At 41.4% G+C, this 16,577-nt stretch overlaps 2 protein-coding genes across 2 annotated transcripts in view; one reads left to right on the top strand and one right to left on the bottom strand.

The window, feature by feature from the left end:
- LOC122326397 (GTP-binding protein SAR1b-like) overlaps positions 1 to 16,577 on the top strand; it is a 167,116-nt gene that overhangs the window by 100,731 nt on the left and 49,808 nt on the right. The gene's annotated exons all lie outside the window — the stretch shown is intronic.
- On the bottom strand, positions 18 to 4,245 carry LOC122326424 (GTP-binding protein SAR1b-like). The gene is made up of 9 exons (XM_043221291.1): positions 4,105 to 4,245; positions 3,077 to 3,225; positions 2,911 to 2,993; positions 2,667 to 2,786; positions 2,365 to 2,415; positions 2,193 to 2,296; positions 1,877 to 2,008; positions 1,049 to 1,127; positions 18 to 489 (listed from the first exon to the last, which is right to left on the bottom strand). Exons 2-9 carry the CDS (start codon positions 3,112 to 3,114, stop codon positions 281 to 283), a joined length of 816 nt encoding a protein of 271 aa, XP_043077226.1. The 5' UTR covers positions 3,115 to 3,225; positions 4,105 to 4,245; the 3' UTR covers positions 18 to 280.

Raw genomic sequence — 16,577 nt, 5'->3', positions numbered from 1 at the left:
CTCAATGATAACAAAATGAAGAAGAAGTAATAATAATATTTGCAATAACATACTGATCAATAATTAAGTCTCTCTAGGCCAGTTTATTAATACACTTATAACACTTTATTAATAAAATAGATCATAGCTCATTATACACAGGAAAGCAGACCGGCTCAGAATAGAATTATTTAAAGTGAAAGTACGGCTCACATACTGCTCTCATTCAGCACAAATACAAATCTTTCAATAGTCACAATATATTTGAAGTTAAACCATTATTGATTCTATTAAATGGGCTTTAAACAATGAATGAAGATGTTCTGAACAGTGAGATCCGTTCTGTGTTCTCAAGCGTGGTCTTTATGGTCTTCACAGCAGCGGGAACGATCTCATGGATCATCTTGATGACTGGAATCCAGAAAGGATTTCTTTCTGAGTGGAACCCATTAAACCCACAGGTTATAGCCGTCGCTTCCTTTCTGAAGCGTTTTCTAGATGTTATCCGTGCTTTATATTAACATGCAAGCAAAAGAATCGAATAAAAAACTTCCTGTAACATTCCTACTTCAAGGAAGCATGATGAAGACATGAAGGTCTTTAAAATCATCCAAACAAAACAAATCCTACAAAAATCTAGTTTTCTGTACACTCAGTCTAAAGTCCAAGCGGCAACTACAGACAAACGACTAGTAAGTACATATATATATATATATCATGAGGAAATGTTGCTAGCATTATGGTACCCACGTTACCTTCTTGTTTAAAACATGTTAACATTGAACAACTTACTGGTAACATGTTAGCATAATGCTAACACAATTAGGATTACTTTTAGTGCCTATAGTTAGCATTATAGACATAAAAACAAAATCATCTGTCAGAAACAATAACTCAGTCATCTCAGTCGGTCTACGTATTTATTTTACCTTTATTGATTAAGTTAAGATTACTCAATTACAAATTCTCAAAAAAAGCATAAGATTTTCATAAATTACAAAATAAAACGGTGATATGACACTGATATGCTGTCAGGTGATGTAGTGTGAGAGCCAGAGCAGAGCCTCACCGTATCCTCGTCTCTCCGTCACGCTGCACATGAACAGCTCCAGAGCCCTCGTCTTCAGACCACCGAAGAGAACACAGCCCTGAACACAACACTCACATACTTCACCAACATCAGGAGCTGTGTGTGTGTGTGTGTGTGTGTGTGTGAGACACATCTGTGTGTCTGGAGCTCAGAAGCAGCACAAGAGACAAATTATACGTTCTTCTATAGATGTGTGAGCGTCACAGTAACGAGTGCTTCTTTTTCTTGTAGGACACACAGAGGACCACATGGTGGAGGAAGGGTAAGGCTTTCTCTGCTTCCATCCACCTGCTCTGGTTCCTGACCGGTTTATCAATAACCTGAGCTTTTCTAACATGGAAGAAGCCTTCCTAGACACATCAGACACATCACAGCAGGGGTGGATCAGGCATGCAAGAGGATTTGACCCCGGCTTCAATCGGAGGTTCAGAGTCCTGCTGAAGAGTGACGGCATGAACGCATCAAATGATTATTAAAAGCTGCTTGTTAGGATTTTGATATAGCATAACATAAATAAGATTTGGAGATCTGTTGTGTGTACAGATATTGATATTGAATATTTAATTTAATATAGAATGTATTAAAAGTTCTGTGCTTCCAGAATATTTATCTTATTTACACAGCGGTGTGTCATTTCTGTCTCTACAATGATCCCTGTGTTGTTTTTTTGTAGGACAGCTATGATTGTTTCTTCAGAATCTGTCACAGCAGTAAAGACAGGAAGTCGTACAGTAGTCTCTCTGTCTAGACAAAGTTTACATAGAAAACTATACAAAGAGCAGTGAGGTGGAGAGTGCTGCGTCGTACCTTTCCTGTCGTCTGACCGTGAAGTCCGAAGATCTCACGCAGTTTCTCCTCACTGATGGCTTCAGGTTTGTCAGTCTTGTTGCCGAGGATCAAGATGGGCACGTTTCCAATGGTTTCATCTGTCATTAGTGCCTGTTACACACACACACACACACACACACACACACACACACACACACACACACACACAGTATAGCATTAGACAGGAGATGCTTCATGAATCCAGCGCAGGGCTCATGTAAACGTGTCTGGTGTTCAGTGGATCTTCATGAGTGTGTGACGAAGGCTGAACGTCTGTAGATGTTAGAAAGCTCACCTCAAGCTGTGTTTTGGAGTCGGGAAGCCTGGCGTAATCAGAGCAGTCCACCAGGAACACGACGCCGTCCACGGCTGGGAGAAGATCCCTCCAGACTCCTCGAGCTGTTCAGAAACAGAAGACAGCTCCAGCGCTCGAGCGATCGGATGCAGACCGACGATCATCTACTCACCCTCATCACAGGAGCTCAGGGTCACGCCGGAGATCCTCAGCACTTCTGAGGCTGTGACAGAACCCAGTCAAACTAATGAGCATGTATTTCTCTAACATTTCTAAATACTAGACTTTCTCAGGATTCTCTCTAGACCTTTTTAGACCACATTTAACATCAGACATGTGGTTTTAAAAAGTCTGTTATATTCTGTGCATGCTAGCGCAGCAGCTGAGACGAATCAGTGGACACCAGAGCCAGACCAGCTCAATCTACAGCAGTAAGGGTCAGTGCAGGCTCGGTGTGGTGAAATGTACACTCACTGGGGTCAAAGGTCGATGCATGAAGACCCAGTGTGTGCTTATCCAGCATATGTAGAAGCGCTGTTTTGCCAGCATTGCCCAGGCCAAGAATCACTACTCTGCCGGACTTCTTGTACAGCCCTGAAACAGAGAAGCAAAATCTGAGAACAGGACACTTCAGCTGCCCAGTGTCCAGTAAGAGCAGATGTTGAAGCTGGAGGAGAACGTGAGATGGACATTTTAGCACTATAAAGACCACACTTACCTTCAGCTAGAGCCTCTTCATTCAGCTTGTCCTCCAGCTCATCCTTCAGAACAGACATCTTCTCATCTATGAGCCTCCACTGCCTACATACACGGGTATGACCAAAGACCAATTTAGATTTAAAAGTAAAGGTCCAAAAGACTATGAATCGCACACGGTCACTCACTCTAACACGGTTTGTTTTCGTTTATTCAGCTGCTGCATAAATGTCTCTATGAAAGTAGAACTAGTGATCTTGTCCTGTGCATAAATAAATCGATCACGACACAAGGGCCTTTTGAGTTCCTTCACACTCCTGAGTTTTGGGGCATAGTGCTACCACAAAAAGAGAAAAGAAAATGGTTATTGAACAATATTGTACATGTACATTACACATTGTGTAATATTTTAATATTATGACGCCTATTAGATGACAAATTGATACCAGAATACAGCACTGATAATCTACTATATTTTAGAGTCTAGTGAGTAAATTGACATACTGTGTCATTAAATGCACTGATATTATAAAATATACCATCAGTAAACATTACAAACTGACAGAAAATACAGAAATGAAATTGAAATCAAAATGAAATTATCAATAAGTTTTAATTTTTAATACTACCTTTAAGACCCAAACCTGTGATGGAAACACAAGGTGTTAGAATCCATTTGCAAGCTTTATTTATAAATCGTGGTGAAAACAGTCAGGGCCGAGCAGACAGACAGGTATGAAGAAGGTAAATCACAAGAGCAGTCCAGTAAACATGCGTGAGTCTAGGGACAGTGAACAGTATCCAAATACCAAGGCAAAGACCAGAACACAGGAAATGCATAAACTAGGGAAATAACTCTGTAATGCAGCTATCGCTAAACAACGACATGTGCTAGCTAGACAATACTCAGCATTGAAAGGAGAACGCCCAAGGTTTATATAGCGTGTGATTAACTAGGTGCAGCTGTGCAGATGAGAGTGTATAATGAGCACACGTCAAACCAATCTAGTGCAAAGGAGTATGGGAAATGAAGTTCAGGGTGGGGTGCAGCAGTCTGTGTTAAGGAGAGGGAGCTCTCTAGTGTTCACAGGACAGAAGACCATGGACTGTGTGTATACACATACTGTATGTAATGTTAATGTGTTAAAGATCATATAATCTCATGCTCCTTTAAGCGGTTCACTGATAAAGAGTCTGATCAGTGTCTCAAACTGACCTGTTTAACCCTTTCCAGCACCTCCTCCACCTTCTTCTTGACCTCGTCTTGACGCACTCGTTTCTTCCTTTCTGCTGCCTTCCCAAATGCACCCTGAACATCAGAGAAGATAAAAGAGAACTGATACTGTAACTGAAAGCGAAATAATTGTTGAATTCATTTGCCAGATATAAATCTTTCAAACCAAATCTTCTGAAAATGGTGTGCAGATCATGAACTTTGTAACATGCAAAACCTTAATTGCACCATTTCTACTAAATTCACCAAAATAAATTCAGGTTTCATTGCAAACAGAATAACAAGCTTTAGCTGTGTGAAAAAGGTTATTACCCGCTTTCATTGATGAAAACAGCTCTGGCTGTAACGAGGAGAATGAAGTAGCATGTAATAATAAACCCGATGATGAAGACGCTGCTGTATCTCACACCCGCCGGTCCAGGACCTGAAGCACCTTCGCCCAGTCGTATAACTACTGACACAGAGATCGAGGTCAAGGCATCTACTCTACAAGCCTTGGCCGTTGTTACTGCTAAACCTCAAAGATATCACAGAACATCAGTTGACATGATGGCCTGATGTTTAAAGGTCCCATATTGACAAATCTGAAATTTCCTGTCTTTTTTCATGATGTTCTCATGATGAGCTCTAGGGCTGTTTAACTACCATTTAAGTCTCAAAACACTCAATCCACAGTAAACTGCACACAGCCTGAGTAAAGTTGCTATGATTTTTCACGAGCCGTTATGATTTCCGTAAAATGTGACATCAGATCTACTCAGTCACCGCCTTCAGTCATCACAGAGAACAACACAGAAACACGTAGAAGAAACCAGATCAGACGACCTGTAGCTCACTCCAAAGATCTGACAGGATGGTTACTATGAGGTGAATCACCGAGTCCATCTAGTCATGATGAAGATGTATACATTTCATTTTCAGAAAGCAACTATTGTGTTGTGTACAATATGGGACCTTTTAAGATGCTTGTACATGTACTTGATACACATCAGAGAATGTAAGAGTGATTCTCATCTTACTATGAGCAGTCTGAAGAGCGTGAACAGAGCTAGGCAAAGTCTCCCCAGTGTTCTGGATCTCTCTTGCTTTCAAAAACAAGTGACCTGCCATTGCGAAAACCAGTATGATCATAAAGATCAAGCAATAGACCAAGCTGGCTTTCTTCAGACCCCTCCAGACCCCTGCAGTGTACTCCTGAAAGACACCACAAACTCTGATTGTAGAAATGAAACACAATGAGACGGAGAACTTGTCACGCGCGACGACCTTCTCGACGCCGGTGTATTTCCTGAGCCTGAAGACCAGCAGGACGTAAATGCAGACCAGGTGCTTCAGAGGAGCGCTCAGACCGATGCAGACGGAGGAGAGCAGGAGCACAAACACAGACAACACACTGAGAGGACTCCTCCAGTATCCCCGCATGGATCCACACACATCCTCAGGAGACACTCCATCAGATACACACAGTGAAGACCGTGACAACAGCCTGGAAAACACACACACTTTCAGAATTACATAATAATTCTTTTTGCAATTCCTAATGTGTCAGGTATTCTTCCATTTGTGCACAAAATACAGGATGGCATCAATTAAATGGATTCATTCATGCAACTCATTAAATTAGTTTTTATTATATAATAATAACCTAATAAGGGTTTTTCCTCTGATGTCTTGTAGGTTACTTATATCGTGTCCTAAAACTAAAAGCAGAGGCACATGTAAGAACCCTTTTGAATTAAATTATGTCTCATGTAAACAATCCATCCAGCAAATCTTTCAATCAGAATGATTTTAATCTAAATGACAAAAAGTGCATAAACGTGGCTTCTGTCACTTTCTATTCATCTAACCAATCACAGTGGAGAAATAAAAAATTGTCAAACTTTGCCTCTTCTATGAATGAACAACTGAGACATAAATTTTTCATGTCAACTTTACCAGATGAAACTGATTGACTACCACAATACTGTTATAAAAATATTGTTTGGAGAAACATTCGCTGAGCGCCTGCCATTACTTCAGCGGCTTTTTCGTATCACAGCATCTCAACTGAAATAAAGAGGTTGGATGGTTGAAGGATACGCAGCCTTATCATTCGGCTTTTTTCTTTTGTGAATGAAAGACCATTTTATGTTCATCTTTCATACACATCTAGGATGGCTTCAGGGTGAGTAAAATATGGGTTCATTTTTTTATTGCTTTAATACAAAAATGCTGTGTTGTTGTGGAGGTCTGGACATCGCGGTACAACCATAGCACCATTACACCACGCATCTCAATACTTACATAGAGAGAAGGAGAAATATCGTTTCAGTCCCCATTCAACCACGTAAATGTTGAATATGATGTTGAGAGCGACTGTAAGCCAGATAATGTTGGCAAACCACTGGCTATTGGTGATGGTAAAATAATGTTTCTTATCCTACAGAAAGAAGTGTGTGATTAGTGAAGGGCAGTGACAGCAGATGCTCGTCCAGTGGCCCTGCATTACCACAGACGAGGTGCTTTTACTAATCTTAATCTGGTTTGAGGGCAAAGACGTGGCAAATCACTGACACACCATCAACTTTCCAAACCTGTCTTTCTTTATGCACAAAAGGCTTTGTGCAGATGAGAATCAGCCAGAACACCCTAGCAAGTGTGCATAGCAACACCTTAGCAACCACCCAAAACACCTCGCCTAGACCCTGATCTATCTATCTATCTACTGTCTGTCCATCCTGAACTCTTTTTACATTTGTTTAAGACTTTTCAAATAAACAAAGTTTATCTTTCAAAAGTTTCAATCTATTTAACAAAGGTTAAAAGCTCACCTAAGTGTGCTATTATTTTCTGCTCTAGTTAAAGTTTCCTCTCGAGTTCTACATCCTTGATAAAGTGCAGCAGCAGCGAGACGTTCCTGAACTGAACATGTCCTCCACAGAACGGCTTTGATCATTCCTTCACTTGTTATTACTTTGCCGAGCACTTAAACCAAATAAAACACAAGGGAATCATATAGTAGTAAATAGTCCGTGTTTACACACGTAAAACTATTCATTAAAATGACGTACCGAACGAGTCCTTTGCGCTCCATTTTCGTTCAGAACAAGACGACGGTTTCTTTTCAAACTTGTATCTTTAGCGTTGTCATAGATACAGCGTGCATTTTAGCCAATTAAAAGCAGTACAGGTGTGTCATCTGCGCGCTTCGCGCCCATTGGTTGGATCAGCCGTAAATAAGCATTTTTAAAGAAACGTAAGAAGAAACGTCCTTCCTTTAATGTAAAATGATAGTGTGGCAATCATTTGAGATGTTAGATTTCCTTCCTTGTTCAAATAAATAGAACTGACTAGCTAAAACAGCTAAAATGTCTGTTGCATTAAAGTTGGCTGTTTTTTTCTTTTGGTTATAGTTTGTTTTAATTTGGCTGCATAAAAATGAAGATTAGTCTAGATCAAATTCAAAAATAAAACCACAAACTGAATTGTTTTTCCCAAAAGCATCATTAGCTAAGTCGTATTAATTTAATTGAACTGTATTGGTAACGATGGAATAGATGTTTTAAGAAACGCACCCAGACTAGTCTTAGTATAGAGGTAGCTTCTGCATTATGATGTTGTGACAAGAAGAAAACATTGTGAGGAACAGTGTTGACTAAACACTAAAACACACTTTTTTCCAGACCATCAAAACACATTGGGTGCCACAATAAGAGAGTCCAAATACCTGCTAAAAACATCACAATAATCCAACAATAATCCAGCAATCCAGTCCATCATTAAACATCTGGAGAAGACGCAAAGATGAAACTAATCCAGGGTTTTTAACTAGTCCTCCAGTGAAGTGTTCTGGTCTGGTCTGCACAGATCAAGCAGTGTTTACAAGACAAACAGTGCAGGACAGCTCTAAACAAGTATGTGTCTGGATTTTGTGTCGAGAGACAAGAGGAGATGTACTTTTTCGTTACTATGGATTATAAAATTACACATCACCATAATTGGAAAAATAGCACGGTAGCAATGGCACTAAAAGTAAATGTTTAATTGTGAATCTTCTGAAAGTTAGTTTTAGTTGATTGAGGAGAGGCGTAGTCATCTACTAAAGCAATTATTGCCTGCTTTTTTCTGTGGCACAAAGAAGATTAGATCATACTGTATTTATTTAAACAGCGCAGGCTTTACGTGCACTTGAAGACCACTCAATAGAATTACAAAGAATTCTTCTTTATTATTTTTTACATGTTTTGTACACACTCATCACTATTTTTGTGTATATGCAGAGATGTACATGCGCATAAAAGACTTCGTTATCAGGAAAAGATGCAAGTGAACTGTTTCAATAAACAAAACACAAACAACAGCTGACAAAACCGTGGAAAATCTCTTTTTTTCTCTCAAATTTAACGCAATACAAAATGTGTAAGGCTCACATGTTCAGACTGACTAATAGGTGTTTGACTGAGAGACGTCTTCAGTCTGGCGTTTTACTGACTGGGCTAAATTAGGAGCCCTGAAATTAGGAGGAATGTACACTTGTGTTGATTCGTAAGAAATACAGTAAGCATAAAGAGCTTAGTGGCATCCAAACGGAGAATAACCTCTGATTATAATAAATAAATGAGTAATGGAATAACCCTGATCATTAAATTAGCTAATAAGTCAATAACATTCTAGCAAACAGACAAATGACATATTATAGGCCTAACAAAGGGACTGAGTAGGCCTACAAAAAGGTGGGTGTGAAATGCATTGTGTTTAAATGCCAGAAAAAGAAAGCTAAAGTAACTGAGAACAAACAAACATCTCTGCAGATTCGTCCCCATTCATGTCCCTTCATCAAATACAAAGATAAAGTTCTGATATCATTCAAGAGCAGATTCAAATCGTATTGGTTTCTCTCTACACTTCAAAACCATTGCTTAAATATTTTCACATCTAGTTTTCTTTGACATTTACACTACTATTGAGATACTTTGGGATGGAAGGAACTGAAAAGCTAGTCGATCCGTCGAAAGTCGGCCCAAGACTCCACATCTGTAGAGCTTTACTACATAGACAAGCATCCTATGGTGATCAAGTAGCAGAACGCCTCGGGGCCTGGGAACGCCAATGCTGGACGGCCAGAACACAGCATGCATGGCGTTTAGCTGAAATGTGCTGGCCCTGCCAATCCAGTTCCCTTTCGACCCCTAAAGAAAAGGTGAATGGACACGGTGACCTTTGCCCTCCTCGCCCACTGGAGAACGAATGAAGCATGCATGCTAGCTGGGGACGCGTGGCCCGCTTTTGGAGGACGACTGATTTGGCTGCAGCTCTGCCACATTTCTAAAGGCACACCAACTGTTGACATTCACAGCCAAAGGGAATTACTCGCTTAATTACTCTCTCTCGCCGAGTAAAGCTCTATGCTCGCCTCGCGCCCGTGGCCTGCCTTCGAGCGCTTAGTGCCAGCTAGTTTTCAATGAAGAAGAACAAATAGTGAAGGAATGATGGAGCCGCCCCTCATCTGCTGGAGACGAAAGCGGTTACATGGAGATGTTGCTGTACAGCTCCGATTTCTCTCTTGAAGTACTCCTTCAGCTCCGGCCCTGGCTTTTAAAGTAGGGGTCAGCAATCCGTTTTGTATGGAGAACATTTCTTTATGGATGTGATGTCTTTAACCTGTCAGAGTCAAAGAAGGTGTGGTGATTGATCAGGTGAAGAAGTGCTCCTGAAAACTAAGCTTGTGTTTTTAGTATTCGTTGTTTCATTCATGGAAACTTTCTGTTGTTCTATAGAATCAAATCTTCTCAGGAAATGTCTACACAAAAAATGTTTTCCTGTTAAATGCAATGTAATCAATACACTGGCTTAAAGTTTTGTGTGTTGCTTTTAATTGATGTCATCATGCAGAAAAGCCAATACGTTGTTGATATTTTACATTATTATTATTTTCTGTGAATGTTTCTCTGTGTACCATATTTTGGGGACAGTTTTGCAAAAGTCCCTTTTGGAGACATCCTCAAGTGTAAAAATGGTATAAAGTAAAACAAAGTGTTCTGTTAGGATTAGTCCTGATATACTAGCTGTATATAAAAACAATCGGGTTTAGATGAGCAAATGTCTGAGTATTTATGAATTTGAATGATGTCATGCACTCTGCCTTCCATTGCATTACTAATAATTTAAGAAACAAGAATGCACAGTAATCTTTGATAACTTAGAGGACTTCATCAGACTCATACGAGATGCGCCAGAAGGACCTCATCGGCCAGAGATGAACGATCACAATGAGATGAGCTGAATCACAGCATCTCAGATCTTTTCAACAAGAAGAATAAAGAAAGAAGACTTCTGGTTCAAAGCATTCATTAATCAGCAATGGCGCACAAAAAAATTAAAATGAAAAGCTTCCTTCAGTAATCTGTGCTGTAATTTCCAGTGAGTGTTTAGTGAGCAGTAATTGTGTTTATTACGGTAGTTGTGGATGGCTAATGAATTGAACGCACCTGTTCAAATGAATGGAGTCCGCTGGCCTTTCCCCAAACGCACCATGTCATCCAAATGGCTTTCTTCAGTTCCTTCAGACACAAAACAGAGACCAAGGTCAAAAATGACCAATGCACATTTTTTCTCTTGAGGAGACTCATCACCTGTATCAAGTTGTTTGTCCAACCCATGTATTTTACAATTGCTTACAGAGGCTCAGTCGGTAGTGATCATGTGACCATGGGTTAGATCTCAGAGCTCATTAATGTATATGCACTTTAAAACATTTTTGGGTGGGATCAGGTGCGGTCATCTCGCATGAATTACACCATTTACCCTGAGATCAGTGGAAAGTCCACACATTGCATCTAATTAAACACTCGTTTTGATTGTTGATGATGTTGTTTTTTATGCCCGCTAGAGGGCGCTTACCTTAAAACATGAATATAGGTCATAACAAGGTGCCTGCACAAATGACCTACAGGTTTGTTTTTTGTTGGAGGGCAGGCTCTGCAGTATACACTTATGTGCTATATAAAGGTCTTAGAGGTTTGTGTTGAATGTGCTCTGTGTGATATATGCTGAGGAGAAGCTTCACAGTAGGTGTGTATAATGACAATAAAAGGCTTTCCTCTTACTCTGTTTTCACACAGCTCTTCGTAGCTTCCCTCAAGCCTTTCTTCTGAGCCCAAGAGGGAAAGACCTCTCCGATCCGGGACGATGATGCCCACCAGACACGACTGCACACACACACACACACACACAGTGATACACACGTTATGAAGCGGTCAGCGCTGTGAACTCGTGGCTAAACCACAGCCACTGACCTGCAGACTGTCTCCGTGAACATAGAGCTGAGACACGGGCTCGCTCGCGGATGTAGATGCTCTCGATCTTCTCCGGGAGATATATTCTCCTTGAGCTAACTTGAAGATGTGCTTCTTCCTATCGATGATCTTCAGCGCCTCGCTCTGATGGAAACAAACCAAAGAAGTCGCTATTTAGAGCTGTACCAGGATGGTCCAAACTGTTCTTCACGCTTCACGTTCACATGTAAAGACAGACGATTCGGCAGCCATTTGCCGCGATGTCTCCGTGTGAAGCCATCCTTCTGCGCCCAGTGTCTCGGCCGCCCTCACGGGTCCTTCAGATAACCCTTGAAGACATTCTCGGCCTTTCACACAAATCTGAATCAAGAAAGAAGCAACAAGGTGAGGATTGTGTTGTTAGCTTCCCTCTTTGGTGAGTGGAAAACCACAGATCTCTTTATAGAGACCATTCTATGGAGTTTTATGCTGTTCCTTAAAATAAAACTTAAAATAAAGTGGTAATCCAATTACTTTTACATCACGCTTAGTTTATTTTTCTGCATATTTAAGTAGATTTCTGTTATTCGGTTTCCTCTTGGGAAGTTGATTTTCCGAGGATTTTTATGATGAAAGGAAGAACAAACCTCTCCTCTCCTTAGCAGCAAAGTAGTTCTTCTCAGCCACATCCACCAGTTTGATGAGATTACACTGCAGAGGAGCACCTACATGACCTGAAGAAACACACGGCATCACAATGAGCTTTAACACACGCCCCAGAAAGAAACCTGCACAAACATCTCAGCGCAGAGCTGCAAAATGACTTTATGCGCAAACATAAATCCAGACCCGTAGCTCCTGGTGTGTTACTGGATGAGTCTATAAACAATCAGAAGAGATAGTGACTGGAACACAGATGGCCGACTGTAAATGAGTAAACTCAAAATGAAGTGTTATAAAGAGCAGCCACAAGAGGGAGAGCGTTCTGACAGAAACAAGCTCACTGCTCCAAGGTTCAGGGTTTGCTGAACTCTGAACTCACGCAGGAGAAAGATCGAAGCGACTCGCGCTGCATTAAAACAAACCTCTAGTCTGCAGAGGTTCAGCACACACTTTATCTGCCTCTGGCAAGGGTTTTTTTATGTTACTGTTTCTTTAAAGCAATAATAAACATATCAGGTGTGTTACAAAGACAGATGAACAGTCAGTAAAGATAACCATTTAAAAGGCACTAATACTAGTATAACTAATGATAATACTGCACCTGACAAACCTCCAGCTGAACCGATCTGATCTGGGCTTACACACAGAACTCTCTCTCGTCACACGGTTTAGAAGCTGACAGAAATATGCAAATCCATAAAACCGCTCACTAATTTCAGCCTTGACGACATTTAATGTAATGAAGTTAGAACTGTGGTGCACAGCAGTTGAAAAACCATACAACAACATCAGTGGTTTTTCTTGCATTTTATGGGGGTGTATTTTCTTTGCACTGAACAAAAACCAGTATCAAAATGTAGTTCAGATGTGTGTGAGATGATTCTCACCGCCGCTCCAGTTCTTAGGCGTAAAGGTGCATCCAGCGGTGCACTCCGCCTGACCGTGATGTTTCATACACCTGGACATCCCAGAGCCGCTCGCAGGAAGTCCCAGCACGCTGGAGACGCAGGAGCTCGCCCGTGATGATCATCCGCGCAGCCGCCGCCCAGACTGGCCTGTGAGGAGATCAGACGAAAGGTCAGAGATCAGATGATCAGAATCAGATTGAGCGGTCAGAGATCTGATAATCATCAATTCAAACAAGCGCCAGAGATGATCAGGACGAGCGCCAGAGGATCAGCTTGTCATCTGCCACGCACCTGGATCTTTGTGGAAGAAGATCTTGTCCCAGACACTGTCGCAGCGGGATCACTCACGCTGACCTCCAGCCCTTCTCTCGCAGCAAAGTTCAGCAGCCAGCGCTTTCAGAGAGGTGTTAGCCTGACTGAAGATCTGAGGAGAGACACACAGGTCTAATGGTTTCCTTCTGTCCAGAAAACCTCACACCAAACTACCAATCATTTCTACATTCTCAAAACACAGTTTAGCTTGTTTTAAATCATTTGTCTGCAGGACACATGGAAGTGTTAACCTCATAAATCATGTCTATGTTGTAAGAATCATTTTATTATACACTATTCCTCATAAAAACCATTTAAATGCTTGAGAGGCCTTGCACACATACACACACACACACAAACACACACACACACACACACACACACACACACACACACACACACACAAACACACACACACACACACACACACACATGGCCACACACACACACACACACACAAACACACACACAATAACACAACAAGTCAAGTGCATCAAATTATAAATGTTTATAATTCCATATCCACCATTTTTATAAAGAGCAAATGTTGCTCCTTTTGCTTCATGATCAAAAATACAGATTTGGGAATATGATTTAACGCTTTACAGCGTGGCTTATGTGATGCCTTGTGGATGAGTAGATGGAGTCGGCCTCACCTTTGTCATACATGCGTTCAGGAGCCGGGCACCAATGGGGAATATGGTGGCCTCAGAGCCTTCATGATCAGTCTGAGAGCAGACGGATATCACTCCTGAAGAAGTCAACCTCTCCCGCCAGTGACAGATGACTACTCACCTACAGATCAGGAACAGAGCGGCCAGAAATACTGCACGATAAAACTGAATTGATCTAATGTATTTACTGCCTTGTGTAGAGCTGAAATTAAGTTAAGATTAAAATAAAAAGTCTCATAATGGAGGATTTAAAGTAACATTAATATATCGTTTAATATTAAAACTAGGAATATTTATTGTGTGAACTAGCTGGTAAAAATACATTGTATATAGTTATATGGTGTGTAACAAACTACAGTAGTGATACATGTGTGACTGTCTGTACACGTGTGTGTGTGTGTGTGTGTGTGTGTGTGTGTAGTGTGTGTGTGTGTGCTAACAGTGTAAAGAGAATGAGCAGAGTGTTAGCAAACAAATGGCTCTCTTTAAGAGACAGAGATCTGTGGGTCACATATGGACTGCATCGTCTGGAGAAAGAGGAAGTGTGTTTCTGGTGTTTGGATGGTGTGGCATTGCGTTCGATAGTGAGCACTGTTGACACAGAGCCAAACTGTAACCTGAGTAGAGCTGGAGTTTGTGCTGAGGTGGTGTGTGTAATGGGTGTCTTTTGGAGTGTGCTTGTCTGTGTGTGTATGTAGGTTCCTGTCACTGTGTTTCTGTGTGTGTGTGGGGTCTCTGAGCGTGTCTCTCTCTCTCTGTGTGTGTTTGTGTTTTTCTGTGTGTGTGGGTGGTCTTTCTGATGTGTGTGTCTGTGTGTGTGTGTGTGTGTGTGTGTGAGTGTGTGTGTGTGTGTGTGTGTGTGTGTGAGTGTGTGTGTGTGTAAAGAGTGTGTGTATGGGCTTGTCTTTGGAGTGTGTCTCTGTCTCTGTCTCTGTGTGTGTGTTTGTGTTTGTCTGTGTGTGTGTGTGGGTGGCCTTTCAGTGAGTGTGTCCCCTGTGTGTGTGTGTGTGTGCCTGGTATGTATCACGTTATAAGGGACCAAATATCTCTCCCACAGGGATAGGAATATCAGTACATTTTGATCTTGTGGGACATTTTTAGGTCCCCTTGAGAAACAAACATAAAATATACAGAGTTGAATTTATTTGAAAATCTAAAGAGTAAAGTAGTTTCTGTAAGAGAGGGCAATAACACACACAGTCTGTACCAGAATAAGGCATTACACCTATAAAACATGAATGTGTGTGTATTTCTATGTGTGTTTTCTAAATGAGCCGAGCATCAGTGTGTCACAGGAGGTGCAGGCAGACTTTCCACACAGGTCTCCTCAATCAGCCCCTCTCGAACATGTGAGCAAGAGGCAGGAAGGAAATAGAACGTCGTCTTGGTTTGGAAAGATCACCTTCTGCAGCAGCACAAATAGAAAGCGCTGTGGTTAGTTACTGAAGTGCCAGTCAGCTCAGAGCAGAAGAGACTCAGCACACCACTCCCACATCAGTCACTTTCAGAAAGCCACCAGAGTCTGCGATGATGTTCCGTGGGTCAGCATCACTCCCTTGGGGTTTTCCTACAGAACACGCACACACACACACACACACACAATGAAAAAGAGAAAAAGTGCAGAGGCAGAACACTTTCTGAATGCTCTGTATAAAGTTGAAACTAAATAGTCATTGAGCTTCGACATCTCACCACAGCATGTTGTTTGAAAGCGTTCAGACAGAGAGAGAGAGATCACTGGTGTACTCCTTCAGTTCTTCAGAAACATACTCTAGATTCTTCAGATAAACTCCAAGGACAGTGAGAGGATCAGCCTGAGATCAAATGTAATGCGTTACTAACACACACACACAGATGTGCATGCACTCGTGTGTGTGTGTGTGTGTGTGTGTGTGTGCAGCTAAAATGTACACACTCCGCTGAAGGAGCTGCGATCTCTGGTCTATACTCATTCCTCTTCTCTGATATTGTTGTGTGTTTGATCTGCCAGCAGGGCGGACGGACCATCAAGATCAGCTAACTTTTCAAAGGCCCGGCCCCATTGTATTGTGGGACAGTTTTCCACTCAGTAGAACGTGACCATACACCCTAATCACACAGCATATATTTGTCCCATAATTCTTCTAAGGACTATAAACACCTAACACCTGAATAAACCCAAACACATGGGTTCCCATGGCCGGTGACAGGCGAGAAGCGCTGTGTTACTGACCCGTGGATTCGCTAGTGAAGCACGATGGACAGAGTCATCTAGTCGGGCGGCTAAACATCAGCACATGAACACACACATCACGGGAGGCTTAGGGTCAGACAGTCTCAGCTCAGTCCTAGAGTTCTTCACATTAACATGAATAAGTTTAATACTACAGTCACCAAGGGTCACCTGACTAACAGCTGACCAATCCTGGCTTAGCGGATGAATCACATGACACAGCATTTATGAAAACTTTTAGTTTTACACTTTATTGATAGTCCACTTTAGACATTACTAACAGTAACTACATGTCAGCTAGCAGAGGTTAGAGTAGTGACTGTCTGCTTAATATCCTCTAACACTTTGTTTTGAAGCGTATTCTACTAATAAACCTACTCTAACAGTCAGTATTTGGTGAAGAAGTAGTTTGTGATGAACAGAGCTGTTA

This window comes from Puntigrus tetrazona, chromosome 21, assembly GCF_018831695.1.
Source record: "Puntigrus tetrazona isolate hp1 chromosome 21, ASM1883169v1, whole genome shotgun sequence".
NCBI lineage: Eukaryota > Metazoa > Chordata > Actinopteri > Cypriniformes > Cyprinidae > Puntigrus > Puntigrus tetrazona.
This window is presented reverse-complemented; position numbering and strand designations above follow the sequence as displayed.

Excerpts from the sequence above, each read along its gene's own strand:
- LOC122326424 (XM_043221291.1), bottom strand. The coding sequence starts at position 3,114 with ATGCAGCAGCTGAATAAACGAAAACAAACCGTGTTAGA. Across the intron at positions 2,994-3,076 it reads CGAAAACAAACCGTGTTAGA|GCAGTGGAGGCTCATAGATG; the intron begins GTGAGTGACCGT and ends CCGTGTATGTAG. Across the intron at positions 2,416-2,666 it reads TGCATCGACCTTTGACCCCA|CCTCAGAAGTGCTGAGGATC; the intron begins GTGAGTGTACAT and ends GTTCTGTCACAG.